Genomic DNA, 23,370 nt, shown 5'->3' on the forward strand with positions numbered 1-23,370 from the left:
ACAGAACCCCTGCGCACCACTGGATCTACAAATAACGAACGTTAAATATTATATACTTATTGTCTGGTGCGGTTTTCGTTGCATATTGAAATAGACGGGCAACACAGAACAATTAATTTACTCGAGAATGGCTTCAGAAATACAATTGCTGTTTTTTGTTGTTTTTTATATTACGCGCCGTAGTAGTATTCCTGGTGTCAATAAAATCGTTGTTAGGGTGATAAAAGAAATTAAATGATTTTATGGTACATCACGTAATAGATAAACATAAAAGTTAAGCTTAGTTAACATCTTTGACCTGTAATTCACAGGCTGATGAATAGCTAGCTGTCTTTGTGGTCCTCGATTGACCATCTTACTTAAGACTCGATGGCCCCACAAATCACCAATAAATTACCGTAACAACGAGTTTAGTGTACACATCACGCAATATTCTCGTTCACATAACTGAAGTTCTATCTGCTTTAGTACCGTTTAACTAGGCAAGAATCATTTTGTTAAACCGTAGACCGATAATGACACGTTATGGAAGTTATATGCTTGGGCTTGTAGCTGTAAAAAAGCGCCTGGTTAGAAGTCTATCGATGCTCTAGGAGTTTCAATTTTTATTTGCATAATTTCACCCACCCACCCCCCTATCCAACTAACCCTTCTATTGAGTGTCTTTTTAAAAAGTGACATTTATGTGTAAGTGCCTCAGCTTCTATGCTAATCATATAATCCTATTTTCTTTCCCAGTTTCGCAAATAACACCATTTGATCGTGTCAGTTTTAAATTCTTGAGCTCCACTAAAGTACAGAATTTAAAGATGTCCCTTGATTATATTTAGACAGATTGTTTTGTCATTGGGGAAGTTTGTAATCGAAAGTCAGAGTTTTGAGATTATTATTTTCCAAAACGTCAAAGGATTAAAACGCTGAAAACGTTTATTAACAGTTCGCACGACAGATCTGCTGGTGTTCCTATGTTTTCGTTGCATACCAAAGATTTTGTGTTTGTGTCGATATCACCCTTGCCGTCATCGAAGTATGGTCACCATTACGCCCTCTAACACTATCGCTAGTAACACCATATCTTAACCACCATAAAAACGATTTTATTATAACTTTCAGTATCATCATTATCGCCCCCAACACTGCATAATCCTTATCCTGAACACCACGCTACAATCACCATCCCTTCTCATGCCATCCCCTGTCAGCATCATAGCTTACAGAATCACCATTACCACCCCCAACAATACCCCCATATTTCCTTCCAATACCATCTCCTTTCAGCATCACCATTATCGTGCCAACAATACCCCATAACCCGTATTCTGAACACCAGACTACAGTTACCAACCCTTTTAATATCGTCTCCTTTCAGCATCATAACTTTCAGTATCATCATTATCGCAACCAACAACACCCCATAATCCGTATCCTGAACACCACACTACAATCACCAACCTTTCCAATATCGCCCCCCTCACTGCCAAAATCATCATCACACACAATACTTTCAACATCATCCCTAGTACTTCTTTAATGATGAACATATTTTATTGCAGAAAAAATATACAAGGGGGCTGGCAAAAACGTACCGATAACCTCTCCCGGCACTTGTACTTTCTATTACCATCACCCTCATCCCCATACATGCAAAATTTAAAAATAAAGCAATTCTGAACTCAAAGAATGTTAAGCAGTAATATTTGTATTGTAAGTCTGTTGTGGAGGATGTAAAAAACAACACAGCAACAGCAAAAGGAATAGAATGTTTTAGTTACCGAGAAACAGCCTTCAAGATTTTTCAGGCCGGTTTTTCAGCGGACTGACACGAACAGTTGGTTTGGTCGTTCGGGTAGGGTGAAAAATAGAGATCCAAACATATACACCATGACACTTGTAAATCTAAGAAGAGTAGATGAAAACTCCGTCGCATTGTAACCACATACGACAACATGACCGAAGTATTATTTGTGGAAGAGACTTTCAACCTCATTCCATTCTTCTACTAACTTGAAAAACTGGCGAATTCTGTTCTATTCGTGTTAAGATTTTATTTTTTGAAATTATAAGATTGGGTGTTTGTCTCAATGTGTATAATTTGAGAAACAACAAAAAATAAACGCAACACATTTTATGATAGACATTAATTGTGAATTTTTAGAAGAACCTGTTATTACCCTCTGACAAGAAAATTCTTATAATTGTGATTTAATATATATTGAAGAGGTGGTTTTCGGATTAAATGAATGCCCTGTCAATGTATAATGTGAATACTCTATAATAACACATTTGCTTAGGTTTCTATAGACACCAGGTATTTGATTAGAAAGTCTGTAGCAGGCACACGGTTATTTTCAGGGTCTTACACAATTGAATTCATCTTCAAAAATTGAAGTATAATGAAATGAAATTGTGTTTGATTTCCTACTTTTCTTCCCCGACTGGGCTAATGGATACGGGGTTCACACCGGTCATAGTAAAAGAATATGACTATAACTGGAAGCAATCGTTAGAAATGTAGAAAGCTACAAACAAAGGCAACAAAATATACTCTCATAAGGAGCCCAGCATCATTAGTACTCAGTCCTTGGGAGCTGAAAATCACACGGGAGTGACAATTTGTGTTTGCCATATATCTTGCTGGAGCAATTTTTAGCGGAGACTATATAATGTTTATTATTATTAATAGTCTAAAATTACAAATGTTCATTAAATAAACACTATTACAATTAATTTACTGTTTTAACGTGAGTGTTCATAAATATATAAAAGTAAACAAAACATTTGAAAGAATTCCCTTTTCTTCTGTTATCATAATACATGTAATGTATGTCAAATTACCAGAAAACTAAAATACATTTAAATTATGGATGTTCAATATCGATTAAGTATAGATCAGTTGATTAGTCAACTGATTGTTTAGATACATTCAGAGTCACTTGAATATTGGACATCATTTGATCTAGACTCCAAGTCTATACGGCTGGAGTTTTCAAAGTCACTCATGTAATCATTATCAGATTGAGAAGACGAAATGTCAGACTCCTCTGATGTTTTAGAATCCTCAGATAATAAAATCCAACTTCAGGTGCCTTTAACTGATTGTCAGTATGAGGTGTTTTACCCAATACAGACATGTGAGATGCTTGGGGCTTGTGTAGTTTATTTTTTTCTTTTTAGTTGAGTGATAAGTATCTAAAGCACAAGATATACTGTGATCTTTGTCTTCAGAGCTCCAAACTAGATGGTTAACCTTTAATAGTAATAGGTCTGCCATTGTACTGTGTTTCATGGACAATCTGGAATCTGTCAACATGGCAGTCAAAAGGCTAAAACCATTGTCTACTATACTATTTGATATGCCAATAAACGACACTTTAACATATTGTTTTTCTACAAATTTATTACAGCCATCTTATAATTTCTAGATTTACATTAAATATATGGTCACTGATTCTTGTAACCGTAAATTTGTGAGATTTAGCAATGTCTTCAGGAAGGTCCTCATACAAATCCTTTAGATCAGAAATCAATTTGATCACCCGTTTCAAAAATATTCAGTTTTGATGATTGCAGAAAGAAAGGTACATGTAGTTTTGATATTCTCGCCAGAACAAAAGAGTACAAAGAACAAAGAACACATTGTTAGAAATGTAACGTCAACGAGTTTTTTAACACACACCTAGTAATTTAGAATTAATATTTGAATATTTATTGGCGACAGAATTTTCAATCACGACAAGCAAAGTCATCCAGTTGTTTAACAGCACATTTAATCCCCTCTAGTGATTACCAATAAAACGTGTTCCACTGGTTTTTGGAAATTTGTAAACATGAGCTTCTAAAGCCTTGACAGTATTTTCAAAGTGTCTTTTAAATTTTCCTGTTATCATCAGACCTTCAATTTCTTTAAAAGTCTTTTCTTTGTGTAATATATCTTTGACAGCTAATTCAACTCGGTGACATACACAATGTATTATCAACAGCCAATGTCTTTCATCTTGTTTCATCCGAGTTAGTAGTCCATTGTAACAGCCCATTTTAACCGAGGCGCCGTCTGCTGTGACTGCCACGAGTTTCTTTGTGTATTGTTCTTGCTCTTAAATACAACATCTATTAAGGCTTTCAGTCGTTGCATCTCCAAAGTCATCTATATTTTGTAAAGCCATAAGAAAATTTTCTGGGGTTCCATTGCGTAAGGTCCGTACTCAAACCAACTCCGTTTCACTGCCTGTTTTATGGATTTGCGATCCGTCCGACAGGACAGTGAAAAATTTAGAACTATCTAATATCTGGCATAGTTGTGCTGCTAATGACAGTTCATGAATAAACTTCCGACAGTTCATGAATAAACTTCCGACAGTTCATGAATAAACTTCCTTCCCTTGGCAATGTTGCCAACACCATCAATTAATTGTACCATATTAGATTTTTGAACATATACAAGTGTTTTAAACGCTTTTAATCACAGCCCCTCTGTGGCTAGGATATATGCTGTTTTCAGTAGTTTTTCATAAACATTGCGTGTAAAGGAGTTAAGAGATGTATTAATCTTGGATTGCCTGGATGAGGCTGAAGCGGACGCAGGTGTAGACGATTCTGTAGAACTGATAGTTGTGTTGCCACCATCTGTCTTAGAATTTGAACTTGTGGATCCTCTGCAGATTCGCTCGAACTCTCTAGCTGCTGCATGTGCCTCAAATAAAAGAACAGAAATAAGCTTATACTTATAGTGTAATATCAAACCAGATAGAGAACTTTGCTCAACACAAATAACGGCTAAGTCTTTATAAGGATGTAATCTGAGAAAGTGCCACCTAATAATTTCTAAAATATTTTGATGAGCCTCCTTTTAATTTGTTTTAATGGAAGATAGGGAGATTATATTGATCATACCTTACTTTAAGTTACTACTCGTGGCGCTGTATACTAGGGCCTAGTATACAACCTATCATGATAATATTATATTATATACCATTATCATAATGTTAATTTAATTATATTTGGAATGTGTTTAACCAGTTCTGTCACATATATAATAATGTCTGACACCATAAGTTATGTACTATCGCTCGGCCGTGTTTATCCGCACCGCAATCACGCCCGTCAAATCTCAAGGCCTGAAAACGTAGTGACAAAATCTGCCACAAAACATGACGTTGTCCTGTCCAGCCAATATGCCATGCAACCATATCACAAATGGCAGATAATAAATCGGTCATTTCTCAGATTTATCACACATGTAGAGGAAGTTGTTTTAATTGTCTTAAAAATAAATATTTATTTTATTTGTCCCTTTAATACATATGTTCACATATTATTTCTTATTCCTCTGTATAAATTTCACAGGTAATTATCAATGTCTAAGATGTAGTAATAACCAATATTAAGTATATAGATTCATGAAGCCAAACACACTGGTTAATAATTGGTTTTTGTGAGAGAACTATAATTTGCTTGGCCATATCTGTATTCGGTATCTTTATTATACTGTTTTCTCATTTTTTGTTTGCAGATGTTCGAGCCAGCAGTATTATTGATCTTATCTCTTAAAGAAGATGCGAATTTTCATAGCAGACAACTTTTAAAAAAAAACGGACAATAGTTATTGCATCGAATTGTATGGTGGGTGTTGAAAGCTTCTTCTCGTCAGCTTTATTCTATTTGTTGTGTGTCAAAATATCGGCTGACAGTCAAAGACCTTAACAAGAACAAACGGCGCAGGTTTAAGCTCCAAGACATTAAAGATTGTCACATTGGTTTTCATTGTGCTTTTGGGATTATTGTGTTTCATGTTTAGAACACGACTCTTCTAATTACTTACAGTGCCGCCTTGATAGATGAAACGTGCTCCTCATTATTCCGATGGTCCGGGGCCCGATTTTGTAATTGGTTTTGACTGGGTCTAGCTGCTTCTTGTATAATTAATCACGTGTAGAATAGAGGATGTAAACAAGCGCGGGTTTTTACTAGTCGTAACTACTCGTTTTTTACTGACACGAACTTTTCACTTGTTCTATACCTCTGGCGCCGAAACAGTATTAAGTTGTAAAATATAACAGTTATTTTGTATAGTTTGCTTTCTAATAATCACCAATATGACCGAAAAGGTAGTCGATTTCAAACTGGAAGAGGCGGAAACGACACAGAAGACTAACTTTAGACAGGAATTGATGAACTACAGAAGTTTTATGAACAACAATGTGTACTCTTTAATGGGAGCAGACGATAAAAGACCTCCAACATGGCGGAACTTTATAACATTGTGTGTGGCTACGTTTTTAGCCATCACATCGGTGATGCCAACAAGAAATTTACAAGCAAGTGTGTACACTGATTCACATTTAGGAAAGTTATCATTATGTTGCATGTACGGTTTTTATTTAATTGGATGCTTCTCAGCCAAGCCATTGATGGACCACTGCAGACCCAAATGTATAATGTTGATCAGCCTCTTTGTTCATGTGCTTTATTCCATTTCTAACGCAGTTCCGTCATTTTACACGGTTCTGCCTTCAGCCGCCATGTTGGGTTTTACCCACCCAGTCATGTGGTCCATACAAGAGCGTTTGATGTTGGGGTACTCGCTCAGTTATACCGCTTCCTCCACGCTCACTCTCCAAAGCTCGCTCCATTCCTTCCAAACTCTCATGGTCATCATCATCCATTCTGCTCATATTATGGGAAACCTACTCAGTGCTGGGCTTATCTCGGTTTCTCACATACACTGCCCTGGACTGTCCCTTTGGGGGAACGAGACTGTCTCGGGTGGCTCCCATCGAATCCACACTTCTGGAATACCAAATACTGAAGATCGGTGGACCTACACGTTGCCATTGATGCCCATCCTTACACGCCAGGGTGGAAGTAAACCCCACGAATTAGACTATTATCAGCTACTTACTGTACTATTTGTCTGTTTCTCGGTTATCGCCATGGGAGCGCTGTTGGTATTTTTTGAAAATCCAGATATTATCATACAGAAGAAGACGGGGAACTGGAAACAGAGACTGGGGAAGTTGTTCTCGATTTCTAGAGACCCCGGGTGGTTTATGGGGCAGATCGGCGCCTTGTTTAATGGCTTTCTCCAGGGAATGCTGATAAGTGATATACTTAAGGTGAGTTGTGTAGTTATTATTTGTGTCTTGTGATTTCTGCTGTCCAACATGTTTTTATAACTTTAAGAAAACCTATATCTTGATACTCCTTACAAACGGTCAACATTGCAGTACTTTGCTACTGCTGTTGTGTATAACAACTTTGTCGAAGTACATAATGTAGTGGCCAAAATCTAGCAAGGTCTATGTTGGCTTTGCGTAGAATGAAGTCAGTGGTTTACGAGGAAGTTTAGGGTTCTTTTAAGCTACTAATAATAAGTACAGGGTCCGTATTCAAAGCTTTTCTGAAAATTAAGTGAAAATACTTAATTTTTCCACATAACCAAGTGTGTAACCTTAAATCGGTATTCAAAGGCTGTATTTTACAGATCCTTGGTAATGTGAAAAAATTAACTGCACATCTAACTTATGGGTTGTCAGCAAACGCCGAAAAGCTAACCTCTGTCATTGAGACAAATATTAGTCTGGATGGGTTGTCAACATTTGAGAACAACTATGTCTTTGGATAGATTATCCAACTGGAAGTGACATAGTTGGTTTAACACGTTCACTGGTCTCTATAGTAAGCATACAGATTTGGCACAAGTTTACTCCTGTATTGTGTTCACGCGTCGTCCTTTGGCCAAAAATCTGATCAAATGGGTTGTTTATTAGGATATTATAAACACGAATTTTTGTTTTTAACGTTTAGTTCACAAAGCCGTCGCGGAAATTCACTCATACTGAACAGTACGCTGTGCCTCAATTCACGCCACATGGCTAATTGTTTACATCACGTGGTTTGATTGACAGCTTGCAAGTGAGAGACGTTTCGTCTGCTTGAATGTTTTTGTGCGTGCTGAGTCTGCTGACATTGTTTTTATTTATTTCAACGAACTTGTGGCACATATATATTCAAAAAATAAATATATAAATTTCCAAAGTATGTCAACGTCAAATACCAACGTATTGGAATAGAAAATATCTGTTCTATGGGTTTGCAGTAATGCCGTATAAACATTCGACCCCAGCCATTCTCAAGAGGAAATGGAAGAAAAAAGGAAAAGCCGTTCACGTCGACATTATGTGCCAAAATGCACTATATTATATGTCTTACATGCCCACATAATTTTGATCTGTTTATGTTGGAAAAAGCTGTCAGCAAGCACAAAAACATCGAAGCAGACGAAATACATGTCACTGGCAAGTTGTCAATCAAACCACGTGATGTAAACAATAAGCCATGTGGCGTGAATTGAGGCACAGCGTACTGTTCAGTATGAGTGAATTTACGCGGCGACTTAGTGTACTAAACGTTAAAAAAACATAAATTCGTGTTTATAATATCCAAATAAACAGCCCATTTCATCAGATTTTTGGCCAAAGGACGACGCGTGAACACAATACAGCTGTAAACTTATGCCAAATATGTATGCTTACTATAGAGACCGCTGAGCGTGTTGAACCAACTATGTCACTTCCTGTTTTAATAAAAAATTAATTTCTCACTTACAAAAACTTTTTTGCTTGTGCTACAAAGGGGATTATTTATCAATATATATTTAAGGTTTATGGAAACCTTGTTGAAAATCGTTGGTCTTCCCCTTTAACATGAACAAAATCTAAGGGAAGTAACTAACCCTAAACAAGATGTCGACGCCCATAAAATTTATTTAAGAATTGCCATTTCAGAAAATCTATTTGCATTTCCTGTTCGGTATCCAACATCTCTTCATGGACCATATTTATGTTTTTATTAATCCTAGTTCGTCGTCACGATTCGTGTCTGTTTATAATAATGCATGAATTATGGGATTTATTTCGGGAATGGGCGTAACTCTTACTTGACTTGGCGAAATGTACTGGACAATCAACATAAAAAAAAAACCCGGTTACCAAATGTTGACAACCGACCCAAACTCTCCCTACCGAAAAGCATGATTTTGTAACTTATGGAATATCCTCTGCTGCCAAAAATTACGAATTTCTAACTTCGAATGCAAGTTATGTCCTCTTAAGAGCACCACTTCTCTACTAAAATCTTAGTTGTCACTGCTAGGAAAAAGTTTGTTAAAATATTATATTGTAACCTTTGAAAATATTATGACTAAAAATGATAGTACGCATCCTTTGCAGAAACAGTTGTTTTTGGTAGGTTAAGAGCACTGCTTCTCTACTAAAATCTTAGTTGCCACCGCTATATTATAACTATAAACGATAGTGCGCTACTATATAACCTTCGGATGAACAGCTGTTTTGGTAGTTGTTGTTTTTTTTTTTTTTTTTTTTTTTTTAGTTTTTAAATTTCAATTTTAATAGATTTCAATTGCAGTTATCGAATAGTGGTAGTATACTGTCACATATTGTAACCTTTAATATTTCAACAATGTGTAACGAATGGAAATAACATTTTCTTCTTACCAATACAGAAAGCCTTTTGGGTTTTAAATTAGATGATTATTTATGAATTCATAGAAATTCTGTCAGTGCCTAAACTTTAGAATCCCAATTGCCAGGCGTTGATTGTTTACCAAATAAGAACGAAAGATGCACTGAGCATTATTTTCTACTCCTGAATACATATTTCCGATTAAATTGCAATAAGTGATATTCAAAGGCAATGTTAAGTAACTTACTGAATGACGTCACGTTATTTCGCATGCCAATTGAATTTGAAAAACTTGAGCTATTATCCAGATTCAATGTACAGGTTCATTTCCCTTTCACACGTTAGCCATGCTTTTGACCAAACATTCAGTAATCTCTCAAATCCAAGATTGGTTTAACATGCAAGCTGACACACCGCTAGTGGAAATTATTGAAATCAGACTTGTGTTCCGTTTGTCAACTTTGACCTTCTTCTTATGACATCTGTTCTTAGTAATACGATTAATGCATATTTTAGCTGGCATTATTACGTGACAGAATGAAGTCTTTAACAAAGTAAAAAATGCATGATCGCTGAAACATTAAAGCCACTTGTCGACAGTGTAGAAAAGAAAAAAATATAACGCCTTTATATTTCCCAATATAAGGCTTAACACTTTCTGTTTGTTACGAGCAATAAAACGAAAAAAATATGATCCGTATATTGCTTGTTGCGTGCTTACTTTTAATGTCAGATACAAAAAGAAGAAATGCCGATAAAAATCAGGATTTTACATGTTTTCCCATTTGATAATCACAATAAATTGAGAAGCACTGGTGTGTTTCGCCTTTGTCAAACCTTCAGATGGAATAATTAGGGTTTCACATAGCGTAACTTGTGTGAAACACTATTGTTTTTGTTTAAGATTATTATTAGGGTTTCACACTGCTGTAGCTTGTCTGAAACACTATTGTTTTTGTTAAGATTATTAGTCTTATTATTACTATGCTTTTTCCATTTTGATTAGATCTCAGAAACTGGTTGTCGCATCGTTACGAAGTCTTCGGTTTTACTGGGAGAGTGGGTATGACTTAGAGGATAAAGCTATTTTGAACGTTCTGCGATAATGCGAAATGTCCAAATCACCGAAGTTGTTGTTTTTAATAATATTGCAATCATTTTCACAATAATCGTTGGTTTTTAACTTTCGATACATTTTGGCATAGCCTGAAACAGGGCACATAGCTACGCTACTTTTGATTTTTGGTTTTCGGCAAATCGTTGTAGATATTCGGCGTCAAATTTAGAAAATTTAAATTTTTACAAAAAACTTTTTTATTTATGAATATTTCTTGATGGTATTTTATACAGGATTAAATATTTTGTCTCGGTAATTTACATTAGCTTATTACATTACATGGCTTATTCAGTTTTTCGGTCCTAGATTAATTATTTATTGTTCGATTTGTATAAAACAATTTTTATATTCTCCGTGGTTTCAATTGTGTGTTGTTTTTCGTGTCGGCGCCGGAAGTGGCGTAATTTTACCAAAAACTACAATTTTGACAGTTCGGTACCACTTTTTGAAAGTAAATATTATTTTTTTTAAAATTGATGTAACTAAACGGGTGAGACCTTTAAATTCGCACAAAAGTGTAAGCTCATTTTTTTTTAATTTCGATTATTATTTTCGGGCCATTTCAATTAAAAGATGAAAAAAGGTGTAAATTTAAGCTATTTACAATCCATTCAGCGTCATCATATTTTAAAATATTTCATCGTAACTTTCATAAACTCATAGCAATAATCCATTCGAAGAGAATGTATGTGAAAATTAGTTTGTAATATTAGCAGTTGCCTAGAAATAGGCAATTTTGTATGCGTCACTTTTCACGTTACTTTGCCTGTAAAAGAGTCAAGTATTATACGATTTTCAATTTTCTTTCACCATTTGATGCCTAATGCCAATTTTGACAAGGTCAAATGAATTTAACATTTTCACTGTCACAAACGGGTCTTATGATATTTGATTCCAATCAATAAATAAAATGAACCCATAGGATCATACAGATACCACAAAATGGTTTCTAACTTGTTCGGTTGTAGAGAAAAAGGTTTTTGGTCTATAAAAGTGTGAGTTATTATTCGATTTTCATAAAATTTTCACTATGTGATGCCTTATGCCATTTATGATTTCATAGAACTAATTTAACATTTTCATTATCAACTGAAGTAATGTCATTTTGGCAAAAGCTGTATTTTTAGCCTCCAAAACAAATATTTTGTTGTAATGAGTTAAATTTATTATTTGTTTGAAATTGTGATACTTAATTCCAATGGACATATAGATTGGATCAATAAGATGATATAGATATATAAAAAAAAAATTTCTAACATATTCTCTTGCCGAGAAATAACCAATTTCGCCAGGTTCACTTTTAAAGATTTTCCGCATTTTAATTTCAGTTTATGGGTTCTAGGTTTATTATTTATTGCCCGATATGTATAAAACAAATGTTTCGTGGTGAACATTCTCAACTTTTTTGTTACCGATAAAAGGTTGCTGTCAGCACTGGAAGTGACTGAATTTTGCAAGAATTTACAATTTCGATCGGTCTTTTCGCAAGCAAATATTAATTTTTACAAATTTGATAATTCAAGAAGATTGCCCCTGTGACATGTCGAACTCAATTTTTTTAATTTGGGTATTGTGTTTGCGCCATTTCGATTTACACTGAAACAGGGAGAAAATTTAATCAATTTACGACCCATTCAGACGTTTCATATTTATCTGCATAAAAAGGGTCTAACACCGAAAGCCGTACATGATGATATGATTGAGACATTAGGAGATGGTGCTCCTTCATATGCCACAATTAAGTGGTTGTCAGCTGAATTGAAGCGTGGCCGAGACAGCATTGAAGACGAACCACGCCCCGGTCGACCAAAAACTGTGTCAACACCTGAAGTGGTACAAAAAATTCATGATCTATTAATGAATGACCGGCGAGTTACTGAACGATTCATAGCTGGGGTAGTTGGTATTAGCCAGGAGAGAGTTCATTCTATTATCACTGAAACTTTGGAAATGACAAAGGTTTCATTACGATGGGTGCCAAAGCTTTTGACGCCTGATCAAAAGCGTTCTAGATACATCATGTCAGAAGAGAATCTAGCCTTATTTGAAACCGATCCTGGCCGCTTCCTAAAACAAATTGTTACTATGGATGAAACTTGGGTCCACCACTTTCAGCCAGAAAAAAAGAGCAGTCAAAACAGTGGAAATATGTGACGTCGCCGACCCCAAAGAAGGCAAAGACTGAGGGTGTTCTCATGGTGGATTACCTCCAAAAGGGTCAAACAATTAACGGTAGATACTATGCAGCCATTGAGGCAAGAAATTAAGACCAAAAGACGAGGAAAGCTGACTAAAAGTTTTAGTTTTGCAACAGGGCAATGCGCCAGTGCACAAATCAGCTGTTGTCATGTCAGCAATCCATGACTGTGGTTTTCAACTTCTTCAGCATCCACCCTACTCTCCTGATTTAGCTCCCCCAGACTTCTATCTGTTTCCGGCTCTGAAGAAATGTCTTTCCGGCAGGCATTTCCCGTCTGACGATGACGTCATTGTCGCTGTGGATGATTTTCTACACACCCAAGACAAAGACTTCTACAGAACTGGAATAAAAGCTCTGCAACACCGTTTGCAAAAGTGTATTACACTGAAGGGGGACTATGTTGAAAAATAAATGCATTTGATTTGAATTTCTTGTTTCTTTCTGTGTTAGACTCACTACTTATCAATCACCCCTCGTATCTCTGGATCAACTTGATGTCTTCGGTTTTACTGGGAAAGTGGGTGTGACTAAGAGATTAAAGCTATTTTGAACTTTCTGCGACAATGCGAAATGTCCGAAATCACCGAAGTTTTCGTTTTTTTGAAATATTGCCGTAGTATTAACAATAATTATCGGGTTTTAAGATTTTGACAAGGCAAATAGCTACGATTTTTGTCTCAATAATTTTCTTTGGCCGCTATTGGCTAATTCAGTTTTCTGGGTTCTATGTTAAATAATTATTTATTGCTCGATTTGTATAAAACAAAGTTCATATGCTCAAGGGTGGTATTTGTCCACTTCTTTATTACCTATAAAGTTTTCTGTCGGCACCGGAAGTGACGTAATTTTGCTCTAAACTACTATTTTGGCTGTTCGGAACGTCATTTCGCAAGCAAATTAATATTAATTATCACAAATCTGATAGATCAAGATGAATGCACCTACTATAGGCGCAAAAAATGTCGGACTTTTGTTTCGGTTTTTGTATTTGCGCTATTTCGATTTAAAGGTGAAAATAGGTGTAAAAATGAGCTATTTACAACCCATTTAGGCATTTCATATGTTAAAATATTTCTTCGTAACTTTCATAATCTTGTAGCATTAATCCATACGAAGAAAATGTAAGGGAAAATTAGTTTGTAATATGAGCAGTTGCCGAGAAATAGTCAACTTTGCTTGAGTCAACTTTTTATGTTATTTTGCCTGAAGGCAAGGCAAGAAGGCCATTGAGGCAAGAAATTAAGACCAAAAGACGAGGAAAGCTGACCAAAGGTGTGATTTTCCACCAGGACAATGCGTCAGTGCACAAATCAGCTGTTGCCATGTCAGCAATCCATGACTGTGGTTTTCAACTTCTTCAGCATCCACCCTACTCTCCTGATTTAGCTCCCTCAGACTTCTATCTGTTTCCGGCTCTGAAGAAATGTCATTCCGGCAGGCATTTCCCGTCTGACGATGACGTCATTGCCGCTGTGGATGATTTTCTACACACCCAAGACAAAGACTTCTACAGAACTGGAATAAAGGCTCTGCAACACCGTTTGCAAAAGTGTATTACACTGAAGGGGGACTATGTTGAAAAATAAATGCATTTGATTTGAATTTCTTGTTTCTTTCTGTGTTAGACTCACTACTCATCAATCACCCCTCGTATCTCTGGATCAACTTGATGTCTTCGGTTTTACTGGGAAAGTGGGTGTGACTAAGAGATTAAAGCTATTTTGAACTTTCTGCGACAATGCGAAATGTCCGAAATCACCGAAGTTTTCGTTTTTTTGAATTATTGCCGTAGTATTAACAATAATTATCGGGTTTTAAGATTTTGACAAGGCAAATAGCTACGATTTTTGTCTCAATAATTTTCCTTGGCCGCTATTGGCTAATTCAGTCTTCTGGGTTCTATGTTAAATAATTATTTATTGCTCGATTTGTATAAAACAAAGTTCATATGCTCAAGGGTGGTATTTGTCCACTTCTTTATTACCTATAAAGTTTTCTGTCGGCACCGGAAGTGACGTAATTTTGCTCTAAACTACTATTTTGGCTGTTTGGAACGTCATTTCGCAAGCAAATTAATATTAATTATCACAAATCTGATAGATCAAGATGAATGCACCTACTATAGGCGCAAAAAATGTCGATTTAAAGGTGAAAATAGGTGTAAAAATGAGCTATTCACAGCCCATTTAGGCATTTCATATGTTAAAATATTTCTTCGTAACTTTCATAATCTTGTAGCATTAATCCATACGAAGAAAATGTAAGGGAAAATTAGTTTGTAATATGAGCAGTTGCCGAGAAATAGTCAACTTTGCTTGAGTCAACTTTTTATGTTATTTTGCCTGAAAATGAGTCAATTATTATTGGATTTTCATAAAAGTGATACCATTTAATGCATAAGGCAAATATGTCTTCTATCACACTGATTACAATTTAAAATTAACACCGAAAGTAACGCCATTTTGTTCAAAACTGTATTTTTAACCTTTAAAAATGAAAAAAAAAACACTTTCAACTAAGTACTATTTAATATGTATTAAAAAATTTAACTTTTGGTTTAAATAACATATTATTGAAATTCATACGGTCATATAGATATCACAAAATGGTTTCTAATTTGTCCAGTTTTGAAGAAATAGGTGATTTTCTACAAGTCAATTTTCAAGGTTTTTGGTCCATAAAAGTGTCAATTATTATTCGATTTTCATACAATCTTCACCATGTGATGCCTTATGTCATTTACGATTTCACATTTTCATCACTGGAAGTAATGTCATTTTGGCAAAAACTGTATTTTTAGCATTGAAAACAACCGAGTCGTATTTGTAATTTGTTTATAATTAAGATATTTACTTACAATCAACAAATAGAATGAACCCATGCGAACATATTGATATCACAAAATGGTTTCTAACTTGTTCAGTTGCGAAGAAATAGACGTTTTTCTACAAGTCGCTTTTCAAGGTTTTTGGTCCATGTGATGCCTATTGCCATTTACGACTTCCTAAAACTGATTTAACATTTTCATTGTCACCAGAAGTAATGTCATTTTGGCAAAAACTGTATTTTGATCCTCCAAAACAACTATTTGTTTGAAGTAAGTTATATTCATTATTCGTATAAAATAATTTGATTTCAATGAACAAATAGTAGAAATCAATACGATCATATAAATATCAAAGAGGTGTTTTTAACATCTTCTCGTGCCGAGAAATAACCCGTTTTGTCAGTATCACTTTTTAAGATTGTTTGCATTTTAATAAGGCTTTATAAAAGGTTAATTCTGTTCAAATTTTAATCGATTTTTGTGTCATGCAAAGGACAATCGAATTGGTTATTTCTGTAATCCAATTTCAATATTTTGTTGATAACGGAAGTGATGTAATCGCGCCGAGTCTTCGTTGTATAAATGGAACTGGTATTGCAGGATGTATTGGCTAATTATGTGTCACTTGTCCAATGCTCATGTGGAAATCTGTTTAATGTTTCTATTAGTACGGAAAGTGACGTCAGTTCAAGGATAATATAGCACCGGTGAAACCCGTCATTACTGTATCGCAGTTCTAGTTACTCTTGTAATAGTATTGAACAGAAAATAAATACCTAACACAAAGACTCTTTATTTGGGTGTTAAGAATATTTATAAATATATAATTATTGGTTAGAGTTTTTAATCTTAACTTTGTATTTATAAATAGCCATTTCTCATTTTTTTAATGGTCTTTAAGAATATTTTACAAATAAATAAAAAAATCTTTATTTGCGTTTATCCATTAGTAATATTTTTAATTATCTATTTCTTGTCTAGAGCTTTTTACTATAATGTAGAAATACTTTTTAAAAAGTTCTTTAAGCGGATATCTACGAACATTGAAATGTGTTAACAGAAAAGTTTCCCCACTTAATTCCTTAAGATGCGACTCAAACAAAAGGATCTGTCGTCGAAGGTTTTAATTTAGCAAATTAACTGTTCTATACACCGTAATCTTAGAAATATAATATAAGTACATTGTCTAAGAGGTTTTCCAGACAAGCCGGTTTCACCACATTATTGTTTTTAGTGGTGATAATAGCCTACTGACTCCACGTAGTAAAGAACTACGCTCGTTCTATTGATCATTTAACGCATTCTACATGCATAGAACTATCAACTTTGAGAACAGATCTTTTCACAGAATGGGGTCCATCAAAACGCTTGTGTAATCATTTGAGGGCGTGGCTGGTACGACTTTCTATTCCGGAAGCACCATTACCCATAATTAGTTACCCCTTCTATATAAAGTAGGGGATAATGAAATGCAGGTCGTTTCGGGACTAACATGGTTTAATTTTATTTCAATAATTCGCTTGCGCGTAGGGGTCTTTAGCAGTGGGAGGAAACCGGGGGACCCTGAAAAAACCAACGAGGTACAACCGGGAAATCGAAACCACACCGGTTGACTCAATGACAAACTTTTATGATACAGCGCGCACACGCTAACCATTCAGCCCCCCCCCCCCCCCCCGTGTCGTGAATGACTACCTCCAGCGTCACGATATTGTCCATATGCCTTGGGCAGCCATGAGTCCTGATCAATGATCAAGGGCCATAACGGACGGACGGACCGACGGACGGGGGCGACGAAAATATACGAAAACATTTCAATGTGGGCGTATAAAAATGGAGAACCAAATAGATATATAAGAGGAACGGCTTTTTTAAGCACCGTACACAAGGAACAGAACCAAATAATCAAATGGTGACAATGGAAAGTCCGAATATCTCGTACGTCTTGCATAACAACAATAACAGCTCATTGTGTAGGAAACCCCAAGACAACTGTTCTCATCCACAATTCACGACCATTAACAGTTCTAATATACGCTTCAAAAAAGTAGGGGATATTGAAATGCAAATACCTATGCAAGTTGTGATATGATAAATAGGCATGGACACTTGATATGCTTTGAGAGTATGGTCACAGATGAAGAACCACTGAGCTGACCGTGCGACACGCAATAGCGCCATACACGTGGGAGAGGTTCATTATCAAATTTGACACTTCAAGGAAGGGTTGATGAAAACTGTCGCGTGCTGGTTTATCATATCCATGTTTGCTTTCCTATTGGTTCTTGCATAAGATTTACTGTTTAGCGTATCTTTGCTTAAGTGTGTTACGTTTAATTTTCAATGAGACGCCTTCAACATGATGAACGTCTACGTGCTATTGGCATGCTTCAAATGGGTTCTTCACAGCGACCAGTAGCCAACATGCTTAATGTGTCACAGTCTGTGATCAACAGACTGTGGACCGGTATCAGCAAAGACACAATGCTGATGATAGACGTCGTAATAGAGCCATTACACAGTCCCAGGATCGATACATTCGTACACAGGTCCTGCGAAATCGAAGACAAACGGCCAATCAGCTTTCTGTAAACTTCGAGTTACACCCCAAACGATTAGAAATCGGCTACATGCAGCCCATTTGCATGCCCGACGACCGCGTGTTGTGCCTCCATTAACTCGCCAGCACATACAGGAGTCAATGGTGTAGGCAGCGTAGAAATTGGCGTAATCATCGATGGGCGCGTGTAATGTTCTCTGATGAGTCCCGATTTACTCTAGATTTCACCGATAGGAGTACTCGCGTTTGGAGGCGTGTAAATGAGCGTCATGCTAACGTTAATGTCAGACAGCATGACAGATTCGGGCGTGGGTCTACAGCCCTTGAACAAATAAACACACTAATAGAATATAATTAGTTCAATAAAATACATGATTTAATTTCGAAGCGTAATACGGTCTAATTAGCACCATACCTGTAATTAACAGGGAGTTTAGATTCCACTTTAAGCAACGTTTTGCTTCGAGTTAGTTGGAGAATATCTAAGTGGGTATATGTACTGAGAAAACTGATTTTATTTTGCACAAAGCAAAAAGGAAAACTATGTGAAAACAAGGATGACTTCCTGGCAATTACTATTAAGCAAACACTTTGTTATCTTAAGAAAAATAAGGAAGACTTCCTGGCAATTACTATTAAGCAAACACTTTGTTACCTGAAGAAAAATTGAAAATAAAACATCTCGTCTATAATTCTTCGTAGTTAGATCGTTGACAATCACGTATATCGAGAATGATTATTGTTTTAAGAAAAACATAGTAGATATACAATTTTATTACTGCAAGCATATCTCGGTCAAAATAAACTGCTTATATTTAGATGGTTAACTCGATTACCCTACCAGGTTTTCTTTTTCGTTGTGTGTTTGAGCCCGTACCTCGGCCCCAGGTGCTACTAATTTTATTGTTGTTCTTCTTCTTCTTTAGGGTCGACCAATATTGAACTTGGCATGCTTGTTCCTTGGACAGTGCACCTATCTTCTTTCCTTAGCATGTTTTAACTGCGAATAGCGCATTTTATGTTTACACAAATTTCTAAAGGTGGCTCACAACCCTACCCGACATAACGAGATTCGTGACATCTCTTAAACACAAGCAAAACAATAAGTCATCTGAGATATGTGGTATTGTCACTTTTATCATGGGATTTTACCAAAATGGTACTGAGTTATATCAAAAGTAATTTTTTTTTTATATATATATACATTGTACTTGAAAAAGAGTTGACAAAAAAGACATGTATATAGCCAATAAGATGTTAGCAAATTTCGTCATGTGATTATAATGTCTGTTTAAGTTCCCATGTACGCGTTTCTGCCAAAGTGAACACATCCACGTTTAGGCGCGTGAACTGGAAATCGCGGAAGAAATTGGCGTTTCGCCTTGTCAGTGCCGCAGAACGGAGTGCTTGGCAAGGATAGTGTCTTGTCCTTCGGATGTTACGAGAAACCGAGCTCCTGTGCACGTGAAAGAACCCTTGGCAGGGGGAATTCGAAATAGAAGTAGGCCGTAGCACCTCTGTCCGGACTAAATTTCACCCATATGGCGTATGTCCGCCTTTATTAACCCAGTCGGTACAGAAAAGCAGGACACTAAACCCCATGTCACCCCTTTTCAAGTTAATCCAGTCACGTGTGACAAATGCGCATGAGTTGTTTTGGAATACACGCGCTTTGTGTTTATTAAGAGTTCTGAGGAATCGCATTGTGATAAGTTGGGTAACTGGGGGACATACTAGCCGAATCATTCGGTCGATTCGTTCGTCTGAATCAATCGCCGCCGAAATTCGCCTAATGTCCCGATGCCGAATTTGCATTCGCCCGAAGACACTAAACAAAACCCCGGAAAGTAATTTTCAATATTAGAATTTTAAGATTAGTAAATAAAAACATTGTCTGTAGATAAATCCCACTAGCTAACATGGTGGAACTCAATCTCTGTGGGTTGTTTAAGTTGACAAACCTTTTGTTCGTTCTTGGATATTCAGTATCGGACGTCCTCATTAATGGGTGTTTTTATATCTGTTTGCCAACATTGACCTTTTCCTAATGACGCACAGGGATATCTGATGTTTATAAATACCTGTTTTTATGCTTAAACGGCTACTATTTGTTTCATTATAATATAGTGAAAATGGATAGAGAAAAGATGAGTGTAATTCATTAATATTCTTCGTATGGTATTAAATTACGCAGTGTTCTGTTAGAAACATGCAATATAGGACCACGGCGTGTGTGTGGTTAGAACACTATGGACTCCATAGATTGTCCCTGGTTCGAATCCCATCTTGTTTCAAGAATAACCTTTGGGACATTTTCAAGACCGGTTCTCACATGTCAAGATACAGTCTAAGTAGCTGACAAAGCAAATGTGTTTAGTCTTTCGGGTCGTACCGACACCTGGAAACTCCACCGTCCGGGAAAAATCCCCTTCGCTTTACGCACGTAAACATAACAATATTTATTTTATGATCAGTAGTAGAATACCGCGTTTTATCAGTGAAATAAATGTGTTATTCCACTGGCTAGAAGCGGACAAAGTAGTCCATGTTGTTTTTACCGAAAATAATTGTAAAATCATAAAATAAATAGAACATTTGTCGTTTTGTCGTGAATAACATAATTTATTTCATCAAGAAGCAAGAAAACTTATATTTTCACGAAATGCGTAGCATGAGTGAAAATATAAGTTTTCTTGCTTCTTGATGAAATAAAATATGTTATTCACTTTAAAACGACAAATATCCTCTATATATTATCGAATAATGACGTTATATACTGACGTAAGTAAAATGTAGACAAGGCGTTGGCGTTCCTTCCTTGCGTTGGCCGAGAAAGTTCATCGGGATTTTCCGACGTGGTTCCCCCTTGTTGTCAGTGGTGCAGGGCTGAGGGCCTGACAAGGGACAACGTAAAGTCGTTCGGATGTGACGAAAAACCGAGGTCCCGTATACACATTGGCGTGCATGTAAAATATCCCTTGGCAGTAATAAGTCGTAGCGCCGTTGTCCGAACAAAATTACCCCTATAGCACACTGTATGACGTGTGGCTTTCTACATTAGCCCTGTCGGAACAGAAAAGTAGGACGTTAGTCCCTAGCTACGAGAACGTAGCTAAAAACGTTGTGATATAACGATGTGCTTGTATTTAGCTACGATTGGAAGCCCTTAGTTTCACCTGGCAAACATGTATAACACCTTAAAAATACTTTAAGTTTATACTATTAGAACTTATTAAAGCTACATTATGGGAGGTTCGGTAAAGAGTTGGCAGTTCTCACTATAATAGTTAAAAACTAGATAATGTAAAGGCAATTTGGTGAAAATTTCATTCAAATTGATCCACTATGAACCAAGAACTAAGCGACTGATTACTAAAGTCAGTACGATAAACAGCATAGTCTCGATTATCCATTTAATCGTTTAATCGAGAAGGAAAGTTATGCAGTAAATCTGCTTACAATCCACTAAAGATCGCACTCTAGCGCTGCCATCTAGAGTTGATTATGGCCTGGATATGTTAATTAATGTCTAATTAATAATTTAGATAAGATTTCAGGCCTAAAGAAAGACCTGAAATAGGCAGATTTAGCTATTGCATAATGTATGTTTAAACATACCCAGTCTAATCTAGTGAAACAACTTTCGTTGATCTGCAAATATTGTCAGTAAAGTGAATCAAGCGGTGTCTTTATCAAAATTGTTACGGACATTCATAATTACGGTGCATTGGTCATGCGCGACTCGTATAGGTAAGTACTTTTCGCGTATTTTGATTGGCTGTTGTACACGGCATATATTTAGTCCCGCCTCAATGACGTAAAGACGTCAAATTTAAAATATTGGGAATGCCAGTTATAATCGCTTCGATTTAACAGAGATGTTCTGTTCCCGTGTCAGGTAGGATTATATGCTTAATTGTAGTTGGATCTGGCAGAAATGTAATAAATAACAATACTCAATCGTTGTTTTGAAGAACAAAAATGACAGTTTTGCTTATTGAAGTACTATCTGATTAGCATCATACTTTGTCAGGTGGATCTATGTAGTACCATCTCTTATCTCTGACACGCAAGATTGAGAGATGAGGATTCTTATCTAGTTAAACCCCATTTCATTTCATTTTAAACCCCATTCCATTCCAAGAAACACCCTTGCAACCAATCTTCGCCCCTTCTTCAAAAACGAACCGTTGTTGCAGAAAAGTAGGACGTTAAACCTAATTTCATTTCACAAAGCAAACCAATAATATTATGTTCATGTACCTTGTGATTTTCGTTACAAATAAAGCCAACCATTATTCTGTTTTCTAGTATTTCTTACGATCTGATAACCATTGGAAGAAAACCAGATAAAACATTGATTTGATTTCGAGTTGATATCCTAATAAAAATGGATTACAAAGCAACGAGTTTCGCGGCTTTGTTTAATGGGCAGACGGCTTAATGTCTTTTCATGTTTCATGTACATCTATAAAACGTTTTGGACCCATCTAAGACACGCGTTCTTGAGCCTGATAAGCCGTATCTGGACAGTGTTGACAAATATTTTCTGGCTAGGATTTCTTGTTCACTTATATCGTTTGTAGTATTTAGTTCCGTTTAGGTAGTCTGGATTAAAGAACACTGGTAGTCTTGAAAGTGTCTAAATGACAGTTTAATTAACTACCTATGAACTATCAACTTAAAATGTGTTCCTATTACTGAAGTATAATAAAATACCCACCAACCTTTCAGAATAACACGGAGCAGAACAGTAGCACGTTAAACCCTATTTCATTGCATTTCAAAATATCGCCAGCCAATGGCAGGGGATCAATTCTACTTGGCTACAATAGTTTTGATTAAGCTCAATCCATGCCATCCAAAAAAATAAAAATCTACTAAAAATGTTTAACTGATGTCAAAATACGCATTATTTAAAGCGATAATTTCATATTTTCTAAGAACGTCAAAACATAATTATTTCTATGTCTTTTGCTCAATAGGTTGTCAACTCACTATTATACGATCATAGGTATTATTCTTCCACTTTGACCCCGGAAATAATAACACAATTATCTCCCTTGTTTTTCTATTCCCAACATGGAATAGCTATCTTAAAACGTTTGAATTTGAAGTTGAAAATGATATTTTTGCCAATTTCTCAACTGACAATAGTGAATTATAGGATTAATAGGATTGTTCTT

At 36.0% G+C, this 23,370-nt stretch overlaps 1 protein-coding gene across 3 annotated transcripts in view; it reads left to right on the forward strand.

Annotated features, from left to right (window-relative positions):
• LOC126814213 (protein unc-93 homolog A) overlaps positions 1–23,370 on the forward strand; it is a 133,523-nt gene that overhangs the window by 78,057 nt on the left and 32,096 nt on the right. For all 3 annotated transcript variants that reach the window (XM_050539226.2, XM_050539224.2, XM_050539225.2), the window contains one exon: positions 5,510–7,112. In XM_050539226.2, coding sequence (XP_050395183.1) covers positions 6,093–7,112 — 1,020 coding nt within the window. In that variant the 5' untranslated portion in view covers positions 5,510–6,092. The remainder of the gene's footprint in view (positions 1–5,509; positions 7,113–23,370) is intronic.

Source organism: Patella vulgata, chromosome 3, assembly GCF_932274485.2.
Source record: "Patella vulgata chromosome 3, xgPatVulg1.2, whole genome shotgun sequence".
NCBI classification, from domain to species: domain Eukaryota; kingdom Metazoa; phylum Mollusca; class Gastropoda; family Patellidae; genus Patella; species Patella vulgata.